The 11,172-nt window shown below is 33.1% G+C and overlaps 1 protein-coding gene across 1 annotated transcript; it reads right to left on the bottom strand.

Annotated features, from left to right (window-relative positions):
* Window positions 1-211: 211 nt before the first annotated feature.
* LOC142538817 (xyloglucan galactosyltransferase MUR3) lies at window positions 212-2,186 on the bottom strand. Its single transcript, XM_075644110.1, has one exon. The coding sequence runs from the start codon at window positions 2,056-2,058 to the stop codon at window positions 322-324; it is 1,737 nt and encodes a 578-aa protein (XP_075500225.1). The 5' UTR covers window positions 2,059-2,186; the 3' UTR covers window positions 212-321.
* Window positions 2,187-11,172: the final 8,986 nt, after the last annotated feature.

The raw sequence follows: 11,172 nt of genomic DNA, 5'->3' as shown, positions 1-11,172 counted from the left end.
TTGTTAATTATTTAGTAATCTCATATTACTAAATCAATAAATTGTTATATTTACTTCACGACGTTACAATAGCCTTTGGTATATGATAATAGACATTCAAAACAAATTTTAGAAAATACACAAAATCCCATGAATAAGTAATATTTGGAACTTACAATGCTATCATGTTATTAAGGATGTAATAATAATGGGATTCAAGAATACCTATAGATTTAACATATGCTAGTTTTCATACATCAACAGCATCCACAATATTGGCAAAAAGAATCTTCCTATAACATCCAAACATCTTTAGCAATGCAATTAAAACTACTGTCTCTGCTAGTCCCTCGTCGAATTCGCCCTTGTTCGAAGGGAACTCACTATGTTTTTTTTGGTTTTTGAGAAAAAAGGATCCCATGCATGAGGCTTCTCAGCTTGATCTTTGTCCAAAGCATACTTCCAAGTGAGTTCCTCAATAAAATTACCATAATCCTGCCCCTCAACTACGTCCCTCCTCAACTTTGTAACTTTTTTTATGATCGCTTCAACTGCAATGTCAAATGCGTCTTTGAACGCATTCGAATCTGATCGAGGATCTGCATATATCAGCTGAGGGATGAGATTAATGACCATATCCCTCATTTCCTTCACTTGCTCGGCAGAAATTTCATTCAACCTCTCCTCTAAGCTAATTTTCTTGATACGAACATCGTCCTCGGGTATAAAAACTGAATATTTTGTATAATTCTTTGGTAAATGCCATGTATATTGAGTATATGCAGAAGCTGGATGGAAAAAAACAGGTATACAACCGGCCAATATGGAATCAAATGCTGATCTTCTTGTGAAAGAATCACCTTGAGGCTGGAGGCAAAAATGAGAGCTCTGAAACATTTGCATAATTTGACCAGGCGAATGACACTTGCTCTCCCCGAATCCACATTCCAAAAGTTGGCACGAATTCGAGTTCTTGCATTGTTCTATGATCTGGCCACGAATAGAATTCTTGTTTCCAGGTCGAGGAGCACCCGCAAAGCAGAAGAGGTGTTTCCTTTCTTGTTTCCTCATTCTATCCAGCCAAATGGACAAATCAGAATCTTTTTCAGGATGGAAGTATGTGGGATATGGGATTCCATAATCATTCATATGCCACGGGCTCGATTCCACCACGAGTACAGACATGTTCTTGACCGGCGGTAAGAACAGAAGCTTATTACCCCAATCCGATTCTTGATCGGTTAACCTCCTAAAATCCCATGTTATCCTACCCGCGACAAGAAAATGATCCCTTCCTCCCATGATCTGCCACTCTGGCCTCTTCACGAGCCACTCAATCAAAGCTAGTGATGCAGCATCACGAGTCGTCATGTTATGCCCCCAAAGATATCTAGAAATATCGAATCCTGCATAGAAAGGCACGAAAATTGCAGCAGCAAGAGATGAGTCATTCGTTAAGCACTTGTATTGCTTCATCCGGTTACTGAATATCAAATCTAAAGCGAACTGATTCGTTGCATACCATCCGGTATTCGAGAAAACCCCTTCAACATTCTCCAATGGCGGACCAAGACCGAAATTTGTAATGAACTTACACATGTCGGTCCAGAGACTAAGACTCTTACATTCTTTAACCATGTTCTCATTGAACATTGAAGGAAGATCATGAACATAAATATACTTTCCTCCACAAGGGTCACTCTTGTTCTCTACTGTCCTCAATGCCCGCATAAATGGATAATTCATCATCTTATTAGGAGGCTTATCTTTCGTTTTCACCAGCCCTTTCTTTGAAGGTATCCATGGAGCTTCATTTTGGATTACATTTTTTGATACAACATCAGCCAATCCTTCCTTCTCAGTTCGGATAATACGTTTCACAGAGACGGGACGACTAAGGTGATTCTTGATTGATATGGCATTAAGGGGAGCAGAGTTGGAATCAAACATAATATCATCAACACTTGTACCTCCAAGAACTATAAAATGAACATAAAACAAACATAGCCAACAGAGAGATGATACCAAAGCTAATAAACGAAGGCATGAGCGTTGATTCTTGGTTGGCCCCTTCTCCATTTGGTGTAATGAGGCCACTAGACAACGTCGTATCAGACACCAAAAACAAACAAAATCATCGATTCATAGAACTGCGTTACCACCTTTTCCCTGAATTACTGAAGCAACTCATCGAAAAAAAAAGAGTCCAAAACTCTTACGTTCATTCATCATCAATCCCCCCACAAATCACTAACCGTACCTGAGAAGCTAGATTCTGAAACAAATTTCAACCCCACTGGATGCAAGAAAATTTAGTTCAAGAATCACATATCCAAGAAAACAGCTCCACAAATGATGAAAACTGTCGCGCGAAAATGACTGCATTTTGGACTGAAATTTCGCTCGAGTGAAACCCCGAAATAACTTGATATCGTGCCCATTTTGAGGAGGAAAAAAACTGAAACTTATTGTTAGAAAGAAAAAAGAACCGGAAATTCAATTTGTTTGGACATAAACAAGAAACTGAATAATATTTAAAAAGAATGAAACTTTGGAAATCATAATCAGCGATGAGACTTTTGAGAAGAAATACACAGAAGAATTTGAAAAGAATGAAAGTTTTCTACAAAAACTATTCAGTCGTTCGAGATTTTCCTCTGTATTTATTATCATTGTTTGAACGAAAATGGAAAAAACCATTAATTAACTGTGTGAGGAATGACAATCACGTTTTAATTTTTTGTAAAAACAAAATTTGTTTTGAATAAATTTTTTTTACTAAGAAATCCATTATATATTTATCACAAATTGCATTGTAATAACACGCATATAATTGTTTAATAAAGTAAGACAATGTCATCTGCTTGATTTGCTCAATACGATAATATGCCAAATATAGCCAACAGAATAAGAAAACATTTATCACCTTCCACTGAATACCATTGATTTAGATAACTAATATAAAAATCTGTAATTCAAATCTTGTAATTTTAATTTCGAAAACTGATATATATACACACACACACACACACACACATATATACATATATAAACTTTACATTGGATATATATTTTTAGTTGTTTTTTTCTAAATTCTTTTTTAAACTGTACGTTGAAGCCTACTGAATAATTTTTTACATAGAAAAGCCTATAAAATAATCTAACAAACTCAAGAGTAGGAACTCAATTTCTTCCGAACTCGGTTGAAGGATCTGATTTCTTACTCGAATGGAGGAGGATATAGATGGATTTTTTGGGAGGATTTTCGGGTTCGAGGATGGAGACGTATCTAGTAACATCATGCATATACATGACCGGAATACCTGATTAGATTATATATGTGTGTGTGTGTTTGTATTGCTATTTAATAAATACTATACTCCTTTAATAATTGATTCTTAATTAATTTGGTAAATCCATAATAAAATTATATTAATACACATCGTTCTTAAATATTCTGTTAGCAACACTGAATTTGGCGAATAAACAGTCTCAACAAATTGTCAAAATTAATTCGGTTGGATTAGCAACACTGGATTGAAATTTTTGTCAGCTGAGCTTCAATAAACCAGTTGTTCGGTACTGCATGGAAATAGTTTCACTGAATCGGTTGAACATCACAAATGGCAAGGCTAAATAACAATTAGATTTAACAAATTGAAATAATTTTGAGTAAACGAAATTGGTAACTAGTTTACAAAACAATTGTTTAGGATTTTTGGAGATTTGAACAACTTTATGTCACCTTTTCTTTTACTCATGAAAGATTTTTCACTTGAAGATTTTGATAATTACAAACAATTTGGAACAACCTACTTCAGCAGGGCTTATATCTGACCTACTGAAACTCCTAGATATCTAATAACAAACAAAATTATCAGTGAAGCTCTTACAGTAAATTACAAGTATTGCTCATGGACATATACTAGCACAATTGATCCTCAATAATCAGATGCAATAACTTAAGTGTGTGATGAAAAATACCTTTATCAGTTTGGCTCTCGAGAACTTGATACTTAAAATAATGCTCGTGATTCGGAATTTTTGAGGAGAGATTGAAATTTCAAACAACTGATCTATTTCATGAACAAATTCCAATAATCGACTTTTTCAATCTGATAGTCATTTCCAAATAGAAAAGTTGTTGTGTCATGTCATTGTCATTTCTTACAAATATTGTACTCTGGTAGTACGCATGGAATCTGACGTTCTAACGAACTGAAAAGCTGTTACCAATATATTATCTTATATGTTAGTAGGTGTTCTGATCTTAAGATAATGTTCTGGAAATCTTGAAAGAATATTTGTTGAAATGTCTCACTAATTTAGCAAGATAAGATGATCAGTAAGCCTTAAATCAATGCCCTTCGATATTCAGTTTTCTTCCGATAATCAGTTACGTTTGAGTTAAGTTGCCTTAGTCTTTAGTTTGACTTGGGAAAACATTAACATATGAATATCGGTTTTCCTTGTGAATTCAGTTTGACTAGTCTCTTATTAAATGCTTATTTTAAATTAAAATAGTCTTTGTTTAAATCCACAAAACTTAATTGATCCAACATTTCCAATCTTATTTTTATCTATATTTTAAAATTCAATCATATATTTAACTATTTTTTAAAAAAATTAGATAATTAATTACTCCTAATAAAAAAATATTTAATTTCACGAATTTGGAAAAAAAAAACAAAAATTATCATTAGTAGATAAATATTTTAATTGTATAAGCATAAATCGCGCGCAGAAGAATACTCAAATTAAAAATTTCATCCTTTAAAAAATTATTCTCATTTAATTTGGGGAAGCACATAATGAAATTACGTCTATACCTTTATTTTTATACATAAAGTAGGTCTTTAGTGAGATGGTCTATGAATTTATATCCGTGAGATGGGTTGATAATGTCTATAGTTGGAGTCAAATGTAATACTTTTGGAATAAAAAATAATACATTTTCATGAGTTAGGTCAAGTAGGAGATATGTTTCATTAAATTGACCCGTGTAAAAAATAATAATTATAATATAATTTTGTTGAATGATAGTAGTTGGATGAAATGAAGAAAATTATTAGTATAGAGCTTATGTTTTTTTTAGAGTAATGATGCTGTGATAAATTATTTATAATATGTTGTTATTTTTTGTATGGTGTATAGTTTTCTAATTTTTATTTTTAAATTTTGTTTGTTTGTTATTGATATCTTAAAGATTTTAACAAATATTCATATCTCATCAAAATAATTCAAATTTGAAAAAGATAAAAACATTAGGCGATATATTTGGAAATGATATGTATATCCGATCTTTCGATGAGTAATAAGATGAAAATGAAAGTTGAACACCCGGCAGAAATGGAGATAGAGATGAATATAATAAATAAAGATGTGACGAAGGATATGAAATCTTGCTCGAATCCGATTCATTGACAATTTTTCTTTGATATTAAATGTTATTGTTCCAGCAACAAAAGGAAAAATGAATTCAAATAAAAACATTAATTACATGAAATTAATTATGTTACATGCAATATTAAAGTACTTAAATCAAACGAATTGTTCACCATAAATTAGTTCTCACACTGTATTAAATTATTTTAATAAATAATAAAAAATGACAAGAAAAGTATGATAAATGCAAATAACAAAAGCCACCCCAATCTCTTTTCGAATTCACCTTCCACCCCTGTTCTCACCACTCTGAACCCCTTGTCCATTTTCAAATCTTCCAGATACAAATTAACTCCAAGATCTCCCATTTTAACCTCGCCATCAAGCAAGATCGAGTTGTTGATACCTTGTACATCATTGTTTACATAAATGTTAATGGTGCAACTTTCTTGAGACGACTCACCGGAACCGCCGCGGGGAGCTATCATAGACGCGCCGACGGTCTTCCCCGCCAATACGACATGTTCAAAGGATCCGTGGCTAAATCGTGGTGGCATCGGGCCACTTGATGAGTTTTCGGAACTCATTTTTCCTCGTTTGGGTCGAGTTCTTTTTTCATGCTCGTTTATATGCTATGATTTGATATGGTTAAACTTTATCCTAATGCGGAAGAAAGCAAATGTTCCATTGGAATGACTTGTCTTACACTCACTGATTACTTTGAATTCCTCACAGTATTTTTGCATTACATATTTGATCAAAGTTCCAATCTTGGTATTTTCGCTTAGATTCAAGGTCCTTTAAAGCTTTTTCTTTTTAAAAAAAGGAAGTGAAATGGGCTTTATTCGACATTAAAATTTGGGCCAGAGTCCAATTAAATGTGCGCCATATCATATTGTTTGGGCCCAATTTATTTTCTGGCATAATTAAGAACTAATCTCGTTAATATTGAAATTGTTGATGGGATTACGGGGATTATATGTGGGGATAAGACCCTCATGGATAGAGGGAGCTGTATCCTGTATCATACCCTATCGTATCGAAAATTACGCTATAAACAAATTCATATCGATACAATCAGTATATCGAAATTTCGATACATATAATTAGCATACCGATTATGTCGAAATTGTACGATATATCGAAATTTCGGTATGGTCTCGATATATACCATTTCAAAATAGAAAAAAACCTTACAGTTTTTAAATTTTTATAAATTTATTGTTTTAAAATAGAGTAGGTCTCTTGTGAGACGGCTTCACGAATTTTTATCAGTGTGACAGGTCAACCCTACCGATATTCACAATAAAAATAATACTCTTAGCATAAAAAGTAATATTTTTCCATGGTGACCCAAATAAAAGATATGTCTCACAAAATACGTATCGTGAGACCGTTTCATACAAATTTTTGCCTTTAAATATTATATATTTTAAAAGTTTTATATTTTTCCAGTATTCCGAAATATATATACCGAAATTTTTAAATTACATATCATTACAGTACCAAAAAATTCGGTATTGTTATGTTACCGTACCGAAATCTTTGGTATACCGAAAATTCGGCAAATTCAGTATTTTCCGGTACTGTAATCTAGGTATACCAAAAATTTGGTTTTTTTTCTCATCTCTAGTCAGGGAACTCTATAATTTCAGTTTTAAATTTCAGCAAATTAGTGATCTTAATCTCATAATTTTCATTCCATTTTCATTTCAATTTCCTTGCTTTGTTTTCGGATTTTATTTTCTTGCAAAATGTCGAGTTCTATCCGAAACATTCAATTTCCTTTGTTCTTGTATTTATTTTTCCAATTTGGTAGCATCAAAATCGGAGGAGGTTAACCTTAACCTATACTAAAAGAGTAAGTCTCTTGTAAGACGGTCTCACGAATCTTTATCTGTGAGACAGGTCAACCTTACCGATATTCACAATAAAAAAGTAATACTCTTAGTATAAAAAGTAAAACTTTTTCATGGATGACCCAAATAAGATATCCGTCTCAAAAATACGATCCGTGAGACCGTCTCACACAAGTTTTTGCCACACTTGAATCAAGACTCATGTTGCTTGAGTTTTCTAGAAGTTAGACTTCATTTTTTTTTGTCACATTCTGTATCTGACACGCCCGAAACTCAACTCCAAAGTTGTGCAAACACGCACATTTAATATTTGATCCAAAAAAAAAAACAGTTAGAAAACCTGTCGGTAGAAAATAACTCTAGGATTGAAATTTTTTTCAAGTTCACAAAAGAAATTGGTCCAGTTGGGGCCAAATGGTCCCAAATGTAGCGAAGACTTTGATAATATTGCACAGAATTTGAAGTGTTTCATGTGAAATCCTCATGCACTGGTCCTAAACTCAATCTCAACTTATAAGATAAGATAAGATAATGTCATTGTTAATTAATTTAATGCCAAAGTCAAATTTGATTATGTAGGGCTTCATCGTTTAAGCTGACTAAATATGTTGATTTCCGAATAGTTAAGAATATCACGTTCGATCCACCAATTGGTATCGATGATATTCTTTCAGTATAATTAAACAATATGTTTGACTCTATAAACATTTTACTAAATTATATACATAGCCAGGCATGCAAAATCAAGATAATGAGCAACCCTAGTAATTCTTGAAAGCCATTAACCGATTCACTTTCAAGATTATTTTCTGTATATCATTTTTTTTTTAAATACAATCTTTGTCTGATCGTGACGTTTAACTATAGTATGGTTCGATTTTGGATAAAAATTCGAACCAAACTATAAATTGGCTCGTGTTTCAAGGGATTCATTGTGTGTCAGATTGATCTGTATGTTAATTTATTCTACATGCCTGTGTAAATTATATTTTTGCTATAGTTTTGAATCAGGTTTATTCAGTGCATTAATATTGATATTAATTAATCAGATTAGTTGAATTTCACAAAGAAGCAGATGTGCTGAGCATAACATATTCAAAACAAAATTAATTTTTTTTTAAAAAAAATTAAAATTAAAAGAATAAGTAAATAAATAATAAACCTTTGTATGATGCATGCCGTTTCTCAGCGAAGGAATCTTAGCCGTCGAAAAATGCATGCATCGGTTGCATGAGCACGCATATATACCAACCTAGGCAGTGGCCGTCCAAGCACAAATTTTAGTAAAAAATGTTTGTATTTTTTAAAATTAAATTTGTCCCTACCCCTATATATATATATATATATATATATATATATATATATATATATATATATATACTGAATATAAATAATATAGTAATACACCAAAAAATATTGATTATTTGATTTTGGCTTTAAAAAATCAGTTTTGTGTAATTTTTTAGCCTCATTTTATGTTTTAGATTTTTCTGAATTTAAGTGAAATCCAATAGTTTATCATGTGATGATTTTGATTCTCCAAAAGTGATTATGTTAGTAAGTTATAATTAGAATCACTTATTATCAAACACTGCCAACTTTTGATTTTTTTTTTGGTTTTCAAGTGCTACGCACTTCTAATTTTTTTAACTTATTTCTAATCTATAAATTTAATCATTTCTACGAAAACATAATCTTTTGCGAACACTATCTAAATATCTCCGAAATTTTAAGCATAGAAGGAAAAAAATCTAAACGCATTGTCACTCATTTCAAATCAATATTTTCCAATTAATACACATACACGTTTCAAACACACACAATATAAATATATATTGTAAGGACCGTGTATCGTATTATCGTAAATCTTATGTGATAATCGATAATTCATGAATTTGATATGTGATTATGCATTTGATGTATATTATGACAATGAAATTAAGAAAATAAGTATTGAATATGAATTGACGTTGTAAGAGCTCGAGTGGGGAAGCCGGACGCCAATAAGTACAAAAATCAAATAATTGTACAAAAAGTGTGGCGCCCGGGCGGTCATTTTGTGTGGCGCCCGGGCGGTAGAAAATGACCGCCCGAGCACCAAGATATATAGAATTTATGTTCTCGGACAGAACATGCCGCGCCCGGGCGGTAGAAAATGACCGCCCGAGCACCAAGATATATAGAATTTATGTTCTCGGACAGAACATGCCGCGCCCGAGCGGTACTTTATGACCGCCCGAGCGCGGTGCAATTTTTACTCGGGGCAGAATGTCTCGCGCTCGGGCGCGAGAATTCTACCGTCCGAGCGCGAGAGAGATGAGGATAAAAGTAACTTTTTCCTTCTTTCTTTCTTCATTTCATTTCCTGAAAGTTCGAGAGAAAAGAAAGAAACTCGATCCTCTTCTGTCCAAATCGACTTTGAAACGCTGTCTAAACGTGAAACAAATTATATATTTGTGATCTTCGTGTCGAGGGCTTCTGACTGAGGTAATTTTCTTCTGGTTCCAGCAGCTCTAAATATCAAAGTGCTGGAATAACATGTATTTGAAGTTTAATTTCGAATAACTGACAAGAAACTCATAATCGAATTCGGAATTGAATTATGATCTGATTTGGATTTGATATGAATTTTTTAAGTTTCAAATGATATTTGAAACTCATATTAATGATTTTGGATTATGTTATTGATTGGAATTAGTATGTTATTGATCTAGATAAAGTGTAATATCAATATCTTCATGCTACATCAACTGGAAACGAAGAATTGAGGTATGTTGCGACCGGATAACATACGACATGTATTTGTATTATATGATATATGTTGGATTGATTTGACTGATTGGATTGAGAATACGTGTCTATATGCCTTAATTGTTGAGTTTATGTGGCATACATGACATTGAGATTTGAATATCGATGTATAAAATAAATGTTTTGTTAACACACATCGTTTGATGCATACATCGATACATGACATGCACGTTGAGCTATGATCCTTGGATACCCTGATATGATTTGATTGGATTCTGGGGTTTGTGAACACAATGCTATGTTTGGTATTATGCGACCCTTAAAAACATAGACATTAGTGGCCCCGATGATTGGATATGAGATTTGGGATTTGATGGCGCTTTGTCGACGCTATCAGACGAGTATCCCTTATTGAGGCCGGTGTGCCAGCTCGAGCATTGATTTGATAGCGATTCGTTTGATTCTGACATGTGCTCAGTGGATGGGCATTTGACCTGATACCTCCACGACATACATGCATTGCATATCATATATCATTGTTTAGATATCTGTGGTATATATCATTGGTTGTTCCATACGGAGCTTTACTCACCCCCAAGGGGGGCTGTTGTTGTCTTTGTGTGTGGACAATGCAGGTACTCCAGGTTATCAGGAGACCGGAGATAGTACTTCTGGAGGGAGTCACAATTTGAGTTGAGGTTTATGTTTTGTTCCCAGTATATATGTAAATGTATTTATATACCGGGGCATGTCCCGAGGATATGAGTTGTTTGTATATGATTGGTTTTGAGTTCGTGTGGGCATGTTTATGATATGAGATGAAATACTATTTTAGTATTTAAATTATAGAAGAAATATTTCGGGCTCATTGTAAAGGAAATTTTAAACTCGTTTTCCGCTGTAATTAGTTAACCCTAATCAAAGTGCATTGTAATAACGATTAGGAGCTAAGGACCCCACATATATGCTTTTCTTAATCTATACTAGTAGTTTTTCTCACACATTATGTTTGTAAAACAATTAGAGTATGTCTCTTGTGAGACAGTCTCACGAATCTTTATCTGTGAGACATGTCAACCCTACCGATATTCACAATAAAAAGTAATATTCTTAGTTTAATAAATAATATTTTTTCATGAATGACCCAAATAAGAGATCCGTCACACAAAATAGGACACGTGAGACCGTCTCACACAAG

The sequence above is a fragment of the Primulina tabacum genome, chromosome 3 (assembly GCF_025594145.1).
Source record: "Primulina tabacum isolate GXHZ01 chromosome 3, ASM2559414v2, whole genome shotgun sequence".
Taxonomy (NCBI): domain Eukaryota; kingdom Viridiplantae; phylum Streptophyta; class Magnoliopsida; order Lamiales; family Gesneriaceae; genus Primulina; species Primulina tabacum.
This window is presented reverse-complemented; position numbering and strand designations above follow the sequence as displayed.

Bases quoted from the DNA above. Each gene is read 5' to 3' on its own strand.
- LOC142538817 (XM_075644110.1), bottom strand. From the start codon at position 2,058: ATGGAGAAGGGGCCAACCAAGAATCAACGCTCATGCCTTCGTTTATTA.